We start from the raw sequence: 13,573 nt of genomic DNA, 5'->3' as shown, positions 1-13,573 counted from the left end.
TTTAACGTGATTAAAATTAAATCCGAGATTATGTACAGATTGGATAGTATGCGTTTAAGTCACCATGCAAACAAACATGGGAGATATCAGCGGGATATTTGGTGCATAGTCTATATTTAGATTGTCACACACGAGTGTGTGTAATATATATATATATATATGCTGATCAATTATACTAATGGTAAAATCAATGCATTATTCTCTATAAAACAAAAGATAATATAATATATATATATATGCCGGCAGACAATTACAAATAATTATTAATCATATATCAATCTTTCATCTCATCTTTTTACCTCACTTTTATTACAAGCTACATCAAAAATGCTAATTTCTGACCAATAAAGAGAAATGCATGTAGATATTATTTTAAGCAATATTTTTTTATTATTTTTTAGACAATAAGAGATTTTATCATTATTTTAATTCTTGATATTTTGTCAACTATCAATTGCGCGAGAGGTAAGATATTTTATTTTTGTTAAATAAAAATTAATTTATTTCTTATGTAACAAGCAATTATTTTTAGTTGATACCAAAAATCTCTCCAATCTCTCAGGCTGCATCTTTTTATAAATATATATAAATAATGATAATATATATTTATAAATTTTTTTAACACTGAGATTTTCAAAAATTATATTTCCATGTACTTTTCATAAAACTTTTTTTTTCCAATTATTACGTGGAAGGCATGTAACAACAAATAATTATAAATAATAATTCGATAAATCATAAATTGACAATTAATGATGTTTTCTTCACAAAAAGGAATATCTGAATAAAACAAATTTAACGTTACCAGTGGTATATGCTGCGAATGTTGATCGACCATTCTGCAGAAGAAGACAAGCGAAAATAAAAACCGCCACCATCCTCGATAGAAAATGAACAATCATCCCCTTCCTCCTTCCAGCATGTAGCTGCATCACCGATATCCGATTAATAAATCCGATGTCACGAATATAAGATCCGCATTCGCATTCTATCGGTTCACCCCCCAATAAAGTCTCTCGACTCACTCGCAACTACTCCAAAAACACTCGTCTTCGCGACTCTGACAGAAACGAGTGTTACAACACTACTCGCTGCCTGCGAACAATCTCCGGCGCGATTTCTCATTCACGCAGAGCTTATGTGAAAATTTTGTAAAAAATTATGTCCGTCCAATTGTGCATCCTAAATCGCCGTGTCCCAAGCGTCAAAATGTCACGAAAAAAATGTTCACTTTTCACGTGCCATGCAACGAGCGTCTATCTATCATCGAAGCTCGTAAAAAGCTTTGTCTCTTCGTTTAAAGAGATGTTCGCTGAAGGTCCACGTTTGCCGGATGACGCGCGTGATACACACCGGTGACAAGCCTTATGTCAGAGTTACGTGTTTTCGGCTTGGAATACGAAACGAAGACTGCTGCCGACAAGTGCGCGCTTGGGACGCCCGGCGTCGACTAGCGTGTTCGTAGTTCGTAGAGGGAGACCACAGTGGTGGCATATACACGCCGCGCCGTTCCAGCATCACGGCGCAGATCTCAGCCACCCCCGTATACAAGAGCATCTCACCCTTTCCCCGAATCAGGCCAATCGGCGCACGCGAGTCACCGCCCATCGCATCGCAGGGGCGGCACCACTCCCGAATTAAGATTTTCGACTTTTCTTAGTCCAGGGGGGTAGTAGTTCACCCCCTCGCACCAGCTATCTGTCTATTCTCCTTTACCCTCTCGCGCGCCACGTTCTCCCGGCGCCACGCATTGTCTCCTCATTCGAGACGACCTGTCTCTCTTTCCAATTATTGTACACGCGACATCCGCGATTTAACATTAAAAAAATCCACGTAGGATAATGCACGTCAAGCAACAATGCAAATATTCAAGTTTTGCAATATTTGTATTTTATCAAAGTGTCCATTTCCCTAACAGTGTTAGTTTATTTTTTTCGCTTCAAAAACTTTGTAAAAATAAAATTTTATTTCCACGTTGCAAGCTGGCAATTCTATTACATTTTTATGTTATTGCTTGTAATGGAATTATAATTTACGCTTTCTCTCTCTACGCGCGCTTGCCATAAATAAATATAACATTCATGATCAAAATCATTTTGCCAATCGCGACTCAGATAAAATTGAAAATAGCGTTTGTGAAATATTGGTACGTTACTTTATTATGGAACGTACGCGTTAATGCATAAATAAATGTTCTATGAAAAAGCGCAATCATGATTTAAAAAATCATGAATATAACGCGTGTATGTTATCATCAAAAAAAATTATCCCATTGCATACACATATTTTATATTCAAAATATTATATAGACGTACGTATATCATTTTACTGATATTACAAAACTAATGTAGTAAATATTATTGATTATTTATAACGTGTAAAAAAAATTTCAATTTAGTTGTACATGCGCAAACGAACGATAATTGATTTAAAGGAATTTTTATGAATTAAGTAAATGTGAATAATCATCGAGAAAGTAAAAATATGTCAAAAAATCGTCGAATATGTTTTATATCGCCTTGCACATCGTTTTTCCTTCTTTTTTTCTGTTTGCTGAATTCGCGTAATTTTTAAATACGAGACTGTCGCGGGAAAAGTTTGTGCGAAATATAGCCTGACGTATCAAATTCCTTTTATTGAATAACAACCGTAGCGCGCAAAAACACGGTATAATAGAAACATACAGTTCACGTTTTACCGAAGAGCAACATCGCGGAACGAAACATACGATATACAAGACTGATGAGTACGGTTGATGGTAGAATCATGTAGGATGCGGCCGCGGCGCCATTAGAATAATATCACCCATTCTTTATCAAGAAGCAAGTCGGAGACGTGCCGTGCACTCATTTCGCGTGACATTTAATTTTCGTGAAAAATCGCCGGTGAGTTTGCTCGCACGAAATAGAGCGTAAAACTACCGGAATGAGTTTGGACATACTCTTCCAGATTTCATGATTTCACGTCACTCGAAAATGCCCGGATGCGATACATATTCCGCGAACAAATAATATATCTTGGGGAAGAAAATGTCTGCGAGAAACTCTATCGCTAATGCAAAAAATTAAATGTTTCAAAGAAGCGAAAATATTCTTTGATAAAATAATTATATACATAAAAGATATTATTAGATGTCAATTACATTGTTTTTATTTTGTGACGCAGAAGGTAAGATAATATGAGCTTAAGAAATAATTAATTTGAAATATAAAATTGCACACAAGAATGTTGTGCAATAATAAAATTGGTGAATTTTTATTCTTTGGATTCACGGTATATCTGTACAGATACGTGTATGTGTCTCGAATAAAAATCCATTTGGAGCGTATAGAACATATCCGAAAGAAGTAATTTAAATTCAAATTTTACCAATTTTAATGTAATTTTAATCTAGACGCAAGATTGGATTCGGTGGTAACGTTGCCATGTTGTAATGAGAGAAAAGTGCGTTTTAAAAAATTTGAATTTTTGTATTAATCGAATAGACGACGGTATCATATCAAGCTGAACTGTATAATGAATTTACAATAATATTCACGTTAATATTAATATTTTAATTATATAGTATATATAGCATCTAATTATGTTATTGCTTTTTATTTGCAAAATGTGTGCGGAACTCGTACGCTTAATTTTTAACGGAATAATAAGCACTGATAATGAAAGAATCTCGAAATAAATTATTCAATATGTTGTACGATCTAGAAATAGACACGTAAATTTTATTCTCTGCTTGACAAAACGCGCTTTGTCCTATAGATAAAAACAGCCATTTGAGAGTCATATTAATACATCCTCTTTTACAAAATTATATCAATTACGAGAGAAACTGGCCAGTTCGATCGCATATCATTTTCATGAAAATTTCAGATTAAACATGGCAAATACAGTCAGCTCGTGATTATATTTTGCCTTTATCGACATTATCTTCAATCTATCTGCGTATACTGTTGTCACTTTGACTATAATTTTCCGATACATGATACATTCGTATTAGGTCTCAATCATTAGAAGATAAATCGCTTATGCCAAAGCATAGCTAAACGCGATATATCTTGTAGAAAGATTTTATGTTTGATATCGAATCTTACAGACTTACTATTTTGCCGCACAAATAACATACCTCAAATAAGATATCTCACGAAACTAAAACAGATTTTATTTCTCTCGATAAAGAACGTATAAATATAAAATTTTGATTAGAGAGTAGTGGAATTAAATGCATTGTATTTTTCATTTTATCCTCACCGACACGCCTCCGGATATTCGTAGAAAATTTTTTTAATAAACAAGCGAAGAGAAACGTGCGTCTAAAGTTCGAGAGCCAACAAATAAAAGTAGCGAAGGATCAAGCGGATATCCGGAACGGAACATGGACGTCTAAAAGAAGAAGGAAGACAGAGAAGCTTTCATTACCTTGATGTAAGTTTTAGGCGCGCGTCTAGGCTGATCCGCAGACCATCTCACCTCCGAGAGCGGAAAGAAGATAAACCATCCTCGTCTCATCGTTATCAACAGTACGATCGTGTTTCCGTCTCACAAAAGCATCATCCTTAAAAATCCTCGGATTGCACTTTCCGCCTCTCACGCTCTTATCGGTATGATTAGTTATCTCTTCTTATTCAGCAAACTGAGATTGACATCCTGGTTATCGTCCGTGAAATTTTCCTTAAGAACAATTAACCGAAACCCTCGCGGCTCGCGTACTACGGAGTTTAGTACTTTCATCGTTAAGCAAAACTTGCGCGCTTACGCGAGAATTGGTGATATCTTCGTTAAAGCGTTACAAGGTCATGAGAAGACTGCGCGAGATTTCGCTAATAATATCGCTGGAATACGAAAATCGCCGAGATCTTTCACGCGAGATATGTGAACTTTGAGAGACGCAACTCGGTAATCGACCGAGCTTTTAATCTTAAATGCAATTCTACAGAGATACGCAATAACTAATTATAATGAGAAATTAGATAAGAATGAAATAGAAACGATGCGATTAAATTTGCCATTAAGAAATGACATCAAGTCTTAATTACAATAATATATTTCGATCTAGTATAATAATAACTATCTATTGCTCGTAAATGATCCATTTCACATGTGAAAAAGACTCAAAATGATTTACGCGATTCATTGTCTTTATGCAATTGAGAATCATTGCGGATAAAAATCTGCATACTGAAGGATTCAGTATAAGACTGTAGACGATTTGAGACAAGAAGTATTGAGCTTGAAGAAAAAGGGAAGAACGGGAAGAAAGAAAATGATGTGACAATCAGAGGCGAGTTTTTGCCCGGGACACATCTGGTCTCTTATTTTCATTTTCTCCGTCAAATGATTTCTTCCCTGCTTTCCTCCTAACTGAAAAACTCTGCGCGTACCATCTTCGGGTAGGTCGTCTTTTCCTAGTAACTTTCTTTATCAATTCGTAAAATAGAGTGATGTATACGTGCGTGAGAGACGTGGGGCGATCATCAATTAGGCAAAAAGTTTTTTTCAAAGCACAATCTTTATAGCGTTATCATTTTCGCATTTGTTTTATACACACGTGAATATTGTTTCACTAGCCAACAATAATTTTTATCGAAAAATTGTAACGTCAAGAAAACAACTAACAATTACATTTTGAGAGATTAATAAATTGAATTATTTTATTATATGAAAATATTATGTAAAACCCATCGAAAGAAATGTAATATTTTGTGGCAAATTATATAATTTACAGTCGTCAACATGTGATTTCACAAATATTTTTTAGACAAATAGTTATCGTATAATTTTATAACAATTAATAGATTCTGTGTTAAGTGTACGTATCGAAACGCATTCAAGAGGGATCGAGTTAAAATCGTGACTTTTATAAAACAAATAATTAAAGTGTTTATAAAATATGCGTTGTAAAGGTGGAAATATTTTCAAAAATTATACGCGCAATTCGCTTCTGCCAATCTCGCGACGAGATTCAACGGATCAGTGTCAATTCACGAAACATTATTATCTTCGGTCGACCAGACCGGTTTCCTTCTGCAAACAAAACTCCGTAAGCGATAGACAATTGCAGTTTCGAGACTCCCGAGTACTCTACAGCCAATTAAGATTCAATACAATCGATGAGGGACTATTCAAACGATGAGACAATCGGAATGTAATTGCGTCGCCCCGATCCCGCTGAATACCAATTCATTTTCCGAAGCCCGCCACCGTGCACCTTCACGTCCTTTCACTTCCACCCTCCCCCCACCCCCTTTCCCCCCTTCCCCTCCGCCAAGACCGCTTTTGTCTTGTAGAAATCTTCTTACCGAGTCCGCGCGAGCGCCAATTCTGAAAGTTTAAATTTCTTTTCCTCGTGTCTCTTCTCTGTCAAACGCCCTTCCTTCCTCAAATCCTGTCTTCTCTGTCTCCTTCAGTACCACGCCCTCCTGTAGAGCGAACGAAAAGGGCAGGAAAAGGTGGATCGTGGGTAGCCACCCCCAGGGCCACGTAATTACGCGGTCTTATATTTCACAAATATTTCGCTAGTGTGATTAATGGCATATCTCCGTGGCTCCCTGGATGGATAAAGTAATGTACGAAGAACGATACAAAATCCGAATCATCGTAATAGCAGCGATGATAAGTGATGATGAGACATGAACATTACTATCAGATACAGGAAGCGCTTGATTACCTATCCCTCAGTGCAGGATGACACATCTGAACAATTTTCTGCGATGAATAAATAACGAATCGAGCGTAATAAATTACTCAATGTACTAGGTTTTTAAAAATCCGCGATTTTTATGAACGAAAACGAGGACAAAGCCCACTTTTTTCATTTCAGCCATAAGCGGAAAACAATACGTCGCAATTATCTCATGCTCCGTCTCTATCTCTACATAAGTTTTTAAAAAAATTAACGCATTAACTTTGGATTTATTCAAGAATTAACTTGCATTTCTTTGGTACTAACAATAAGAACTACGCTCCCGATTCGATGCGAATGCCCTTGGGTGAGATAATAAAATTCCCGCGCCTCCGATTTTTATCTCGACTTGAGACGTAAGATGTCCGCGCGCTAAAAGGTTCGATATATTTTCCGAATAACTTTAAAGAGAGAGTGCGGAAAGCGCGCATACGCGATCGATGCTCACGGCTGCGCCGCATATCCCAAAAGGGGCATGTAAAAAGGCAAGCGCGCGGCTCGATCCGGCGGTTCCACGGGGGTAATAAAATTGTTTGTTTTAACGGGATAAAAATGCAGAGAATCGAGAACGTGCCTCTTCTAAAGTGTTGATGGGAACGAGGCCTATCGCAATCAAATATACGCGAGAACGACGAAGGCACAGAAATATAGATAGAGCACGGCGCGAAAGGACCATTCGCCGACGCTGTCGTAGGCAGAGAGCGGGTTCGTATAAAAGTCAGATTGCGAATAAAAAAAATACACATCGTATTTGAGTATCATCAAAAACGAAAAAAGAGAAAGAGAGAGGAAAACAGTTAGAAAAAAATAGTTGGCAAATATGTCAAAGAAGAGGAGCGAGAAAGAGAGAGAGAGAGAGAGAGAGAGAGAAAGAGAGCACGAGGAACAAAATGTTCCTCTCGGTTTTGCGACGCCGGGACAGCTATGCGCGCTATCGACGCATCAACGCGTTTTGAGCTTTTGAGCTTGGAGCTTTTAAAATCTGTCACCGACACACATTAACCGTTACGCACTTCGAGCCCGGCTGCACAATACGCAAGCTGCGAGCACGCTGCTTGTTTTCGAGTCCGTTGTACCGAATGCAAACATAGCTGTGTATCGTCCCGGCTATCGACACGCGTTGTTCCCGTTGGACGCCCTACGTTCGCGAAGCCGAGCGAATTTGTCGCACACATGTTGCTCCCTTAAAATTCGGCTGAAAAAAATGCAAAAATAAGAGAACGAGTGACAATTAGAAATGAAAAAAAATACACTCGACGATATTTTCCTCCTCTATAAACTACGACTTTTGATTATTTATTAAATTTCTTTCAATCTCCTTTTTATTTATTTTTTTTTTTTTTTATGAGCCATTTTCTTAGACAAATTTTTCAGACAAAACTATAAATGTTAAAGTGTCTCTCTGTCATCTAAAGTCGCGATGTGTGATAAAAATCGAAAGATGTTCCAGCAGATTTTGATACGTATAAATTCGTGGTGCCTCTATAGCTTTTTACGCAGCGCGATTTATGAAGACTTCAGCACGATAGGTGGTGGTGGCGACTGGGCGCGGAGCGGCCCTCAAAATTGATTAATGAACGAGACGGCCGATCGATTCGATTAAACCAGTGTAAACGAAAGGGCGACCGATAAATATCTGCCGATATAAACGTCGACGTTACGTCGTGACTTTTCCATAAATCAAAACCCCGGGCCGCGTATGTGCCGCGTAAACGTGCCCAACAATAACAATCCCCTATATAGCTGAATCAGAAACAACCGCGATAATTGACGCGAACGCGTGACACAATCGTTAAAAAAATTGTCGTTCGCGCGCGTGTTATTATTACGTCCTATAAAATATTAAGCATTACTTAATTAACCATAAATTGCAATGCAGAGGAAAAATCATTAAAATCATATACGTAGAAAACGAAAATGAAATAATTAAAAATTGAATTATGCGTTGAAAAATTTGTAATTATTATATTCCCGTTTGTCGATTGATAATAATGATGATTGAAATATTAAAAACCAAAGTGACTTACACAATAATAATCTTATGACATTTTGCGAACCGTTTAGAAAAGTTGTACATTATTGTAATAGTTTAAATCGGCAGTTAACGCCGACATGAATAAAGCGTTAAAAAAACAAATACATAATAATCGAATGTTTAATGTTGTGAATTTTTCCAACATAAACATTTCTGTCGTGGATTCTAAAGATAGATGACATACGCATATCTATACACTGACAATTATACATCCCTCTCTACATGTACATATATAAGAGACAGAGTTTACGCAAATCTCGAACGAGTGAAAGAAGAAGAGGGAGTATATCTGCGTAGTAAGGCTGTCACTGACAGCCCTGTCTTCACAGGCAAATTTCACTTTTTGTCAACGAACGGTCGTTTGAAAGGAACGAATATTGGATTCGGTTATTACTTCTTCGACCTTCGCCCGATCTCCTATACCTTCTCGATCTCTATCTCCGCGTAACAAACTGTACGTGTAAAATCGATTCCACTCTACAATCGGATATACATATATATTTATGTGCAATTATTTTTTTTACCGCGAAATATGTAATGCGTTTAAAAAATTTATAATAGAAATTCTTTTTTCATACAAGAAAAGGTAGATGCCACGAAAATATTCTGAAAATAATAAAAAGAAAAGCGGAACAGACTCAAACTTTGAAAGAATCTGGTGCGAATTTTACTCTGCAAAAGTTTCGGTGAAAACGTAGTATATTTAATAAAGCGACGTGAAACGTAAAAACGAAATAGAAAGTGGGTAAATTAATCTTTATAATGGGTGACATTTGTGATTATTTGTATTCTCCGTGTTTGTAACACATGTATTAACTCATTCAATTAATTATATTTTGTCATTTGCCAAAAATGCGTCCACACAGATGACCGATATAATTGTGAGTCATATGTATTGTGTAAAGCATAAATTTATTTATTTTTCGACTACAATTGTAATATGTAATGCGCGATATAAAGCATTATTATGAATTTACTATAATTACATTACTAGTGCAAAGTCGGAAAAGCTTGAACAGAATACGACATATATGAGTTTTGTAATGGAATTTAGTTGAGTTTATTATACACGACTCGCGCCGGGTTATGTTTCGAAATCAGTATCTATATTAATATGACTGCACATACATCGTGTTGAATTTCAAAACAAATATTTTCGTTCAATGCAACATGTGATGTAACAATTATTGGTCTACCAGTAATCTGATCTATTTACATTTAAAAATAATTATTTATTAAATTTAATTAAACTTATTCACGAACCTAATAAAAATTGGTCAATTTCTCATGATTTATTATCGTTAATAATAAATATTTTATATTATTTAAATATGGCAAAGAAGAATTGCTAAAAATCATTTAATGTTTTAAACTAGGAAATTTCATTAAATTTGCGACAATCTAGTTGGAGTAATGAGTAGTCTAGTCGTTAATATACAGCCGTTTAAATTCCATTATTTTTCCCTTAACAAATTGCCAATTCTTGATCAAACCGCACCTTATGAAATATGATCAATGTGCTAGAGTAGGAAGAATAGAGAAAGAGAGAGAGAGAGAGAAAACACAGATGAGATGAAAATAGATTAGCTAATATCGTAACGGAGTTTCTTACTTTAATACCGAGACGAGATAAATGGTGCGATAAGCATCGGGGGGTCAGATAAAGAAGAAAGAGTGCATTTCGTGATTTATCATAGAAATCTATAATGAAATGTACTTTCTTAAATACATTAATTTATTTTTATTATATTTAGTAACGAAATAAATATCTTAAGTTAAGATTAATATAACAGTGATTATATGGATTTAACTTAAATCCATATCATAGTTTTTAAATGACAGGGATAGAAAAATATTAATTTTAATTTTACTAAACTATTTAAAATTTATATTATTAGTATAAAGTTGACAATATTCGCACAAAATTAATATTGGTTTGTTTGTCTCATCAGTATTAAAAAAAGATACCGTTGACACCTTTTACACATTCTCATCTATTTTTCAATAATTAAATGCTACATTTTATAATAATTGTTATATATTTATAACAAAAGTTTCGTTAGCTTATTCATTAAAATTTAAAGTTTTTATTTATACAAGATAAAAAAGAGCAATATCCCTAATAAACATCTGCAGGTAAAAATTTTTTGTTCTTTTTTGAACCTTTCAGTTATAAGGATATAAAGAATCCAAAAAACGAAATGGTGTATCGGTTTTGGTATCTTTTCTCTACTTCCAAGCAGACGACAGAACAGAATTCTCCGATACAACGGCAAACTCCGTTTCATTTTAATGTTAGCCCGACGACACACGTTATGATGACGGAACAGTTGACGAGAGTGAGGTAGTGAGGTAGGTAGGTAGGTAGGTAGGTAGGTAGAACGATGGGACGTAGGTATACGTATAGTGAACAGTGTCGACATAGCGTTAGGGAGAGTCAAAAGGGAGGGACGGTAGCGCTAGAGCGAGGTGTTAGTTTCCTGGTCGGATATTAGCTGTCACGCGGCTCACTGGACAGGACACACCAGACGTATACACAGTGAGGACACGGTGTAAAGGTAGCACCGACGCTCTAAGTATGCCGGACAAGCCCCGGCATTGAAGAGAGAGAAAGCACTCGCCACATTTATGTATAGAAAAATCTGATGGCGAACGTTACGGAAACCGGATTCGGCATGGACGCGAAATTCTCAGATATATAAACCGGGCCTACATTTGTGCACCCCGCGTCTCCTATCCTTTCGTTCTCTTCTCTTCCCGGGAAAAACGTATCTATAGACACGTCAGATTGATCGGCCGATATAAGAAACTTTACCGAGAGAAAATACGCTCAAAATATTCGAGATATAAATAATACGTCTTCACGTTTTTTCCGCAACGCTCTTCTCTTGCTAACGACTTTGTCAACGGTGTAATTGTCTCATTAGAAATTTTGCCGTTACACCCTAATTAAAAATTGTAATGAGTTTAGTTCTCGAAAAGTGAAAAAAATTAATAAATCGTGGCATATCGATGTTCTCGCGATGTTATTTACGATTTCAGATGTATTTCGCATCTGAACTGAAATCTGATGTAATTTTATTTCATCGATTTATTCAACACATTGCGCTAAATATCATCCGTTTATTTTCTGCGATGTGTCATTTTTAAAATGTGTATGTAGTCCCAGGTAATAGATTATAATTTAATTATATCAATGAGTTCATAATTAATATTTGAACGACGATCCATTCCGCTGTAATTGGCAATCAGTTTTCCGGAATTAGCGAACGGTCGATATTCGATACAGAGAAAGGTACAAAAGCACCGGTTTTCTTTACACGTGTAGCACCATAATGAATGGCATTTCCATTCCGAAAGTGGAATCTATCGGGCTTTCATTTCCACAGACTTACACGCCAACGTTTCACATCTCACGCAAACATTTTAATTATTCAAAAAACGTGCAACATACCGAAAGGTAATTTGTTTTCGCGTAATTACGATGCAATTTATAATGGCGATTGATGACGGCCCAGCAAAAATAACATAAACTACCGGAGGAGGAAAGGAGGAGTGGTATCCGAATTACGCGGCTTTACCCGCGACTTGCAAAGTAAGCGTATGCAACGTACTCAAAGTGTCTGCCAATCTAACGGTGGCCGAGATTGCTTGATGAGCGCATCTGCGATCCACCACCACCGAATATACACATGTGTATACGTGTAAACCTATGTATGGCCTATATGTCGTAGTCAAGGTGCGGCATACGTGATGCAATGCAGCCCAGATCGTCGCCAGAATACCAAACTACCAACCCCCCTACGTAGCCCTTCACCATCCATACCCGACGCACGGAATCGTCGTCTTCCTCTCTCCTCCCTTGCAACCGTGGGACGTCCACGGAACCCTCGCATCATTCTCGTGGGTTGAGACGCGTGCGACGTCTGTCTATTCGTGTGTACATCGTACACACTTATGTATCGACGAAACTTATTGCCGCGCGAGAGTTTACATCCTGAATTTACAAAACGCAACTTCGATATCAATACGATTCTAAAATCGCGTCACGCTCTCTCTCTCTCTCTCTCTCTCTCTCTCTCTCTCTCTCTCTCTCTCTCTCTATGCAAGTACGAGTATTTTCTTTTTTTTCTATAGAAAGATAATGTATGTTCAAAAATTGACATATATTTTTCTATAAAATTGTGTAAATCTTATATATGTACACACACATGTTATTATGTTTTATAGATTAGACAGAGAGTAAAAAGGAGTGTGCACTATGTGCTAAAATGCCAAAATGAAATTTAGAGTCAGATTCCTCAACAGATTTAGAATCACAATGCTGAATTTATCCTTGAAAAGTCTTTATTTTATTTCAATCACGATGTAAGTAGAAACAGATATATGTCAAATATTTCTTAAATCAGATTAGCATTAACGAAAACAGCTGTTTAAGACAAAAAGTGAAATGTACATAAATGCTTAGAATATAGTATTATCGTAAGATATTCGCGGATTTATCCGCAACAGGATCACGATAAGATCTAATATTTCTTTTACGTTATCGTAAAAGCATCACACACATGTTTACTTAATCTGCTATCTATCGTATCGTGGAAAATCATAACTTTTGACGAAATTAGGATATTGAGAGAATTTTAACTTGAGTGTTTGAAAATAATACAGAAATCTTTTACGAGATTGTAGGAAGATTAATAATCACTTTGAATAAGGAATGTGTAGAAATCTCTATTTCTCATTTAAAAAATTCCTAAACCTAATCTTGTTTCTTGTCTACATTGAATTTCTTGGTCTAAAGTTATGCAAAGGAAACCCTAATAGAAATATTATTTACTAAGCAATCTGCCAAGTAATCA

At 36.1% G+C, this 13,573-nt stretch overlaps 1 protein-coding gene across 2 annotated transcripts in view; it reads right to left on the bottom strand.

Annotated features, from left to right (window-relative positions):
* LOC126857012 (lachesin-like) overlaps nt 1-13,573 on the bottom strand; it is a 194,548-nt gene that overhangs the window by 153,278 nt on the left and 27,697 nt on the right. The window contains exon 1 of one of the 2 annotated variants that reach the window (XM_050606078.1): nt 806-1,442. The exons of the other annotated variant lie outside the window; for it this stretch is intronic. Within the exon in view, the coding sequence (XP_050462035.1) occupies nt 806-932 (127 nt within the window). The 5' untranslated portion in view covers nt 933-1,442. Of the gene's footprint in view, nt 1-805; nt 1,443-13,573 lie in introns of those variants that run through there. 2 annotated transcript variants of the gene reach the window in all.

Source organism: Cataglyphis hispanica, chromosome 20, assembly GCF_021464435.1.
Source record: "Cataglyphis hispanica isolate Lineage 1 chromosome 20, ULB_Chis1_1.0, whole genome shotgun sequence".
Lineage (NCBI taxonomy): Eukaryota > Metazoa > Arthropoda > Insecta > Hymenoptera > Formicidae > Cataglyphis > Cataglyphis hispanica.
This window is presented reverse-complemented; position numbering and strand designations above follow the sequence as displayed.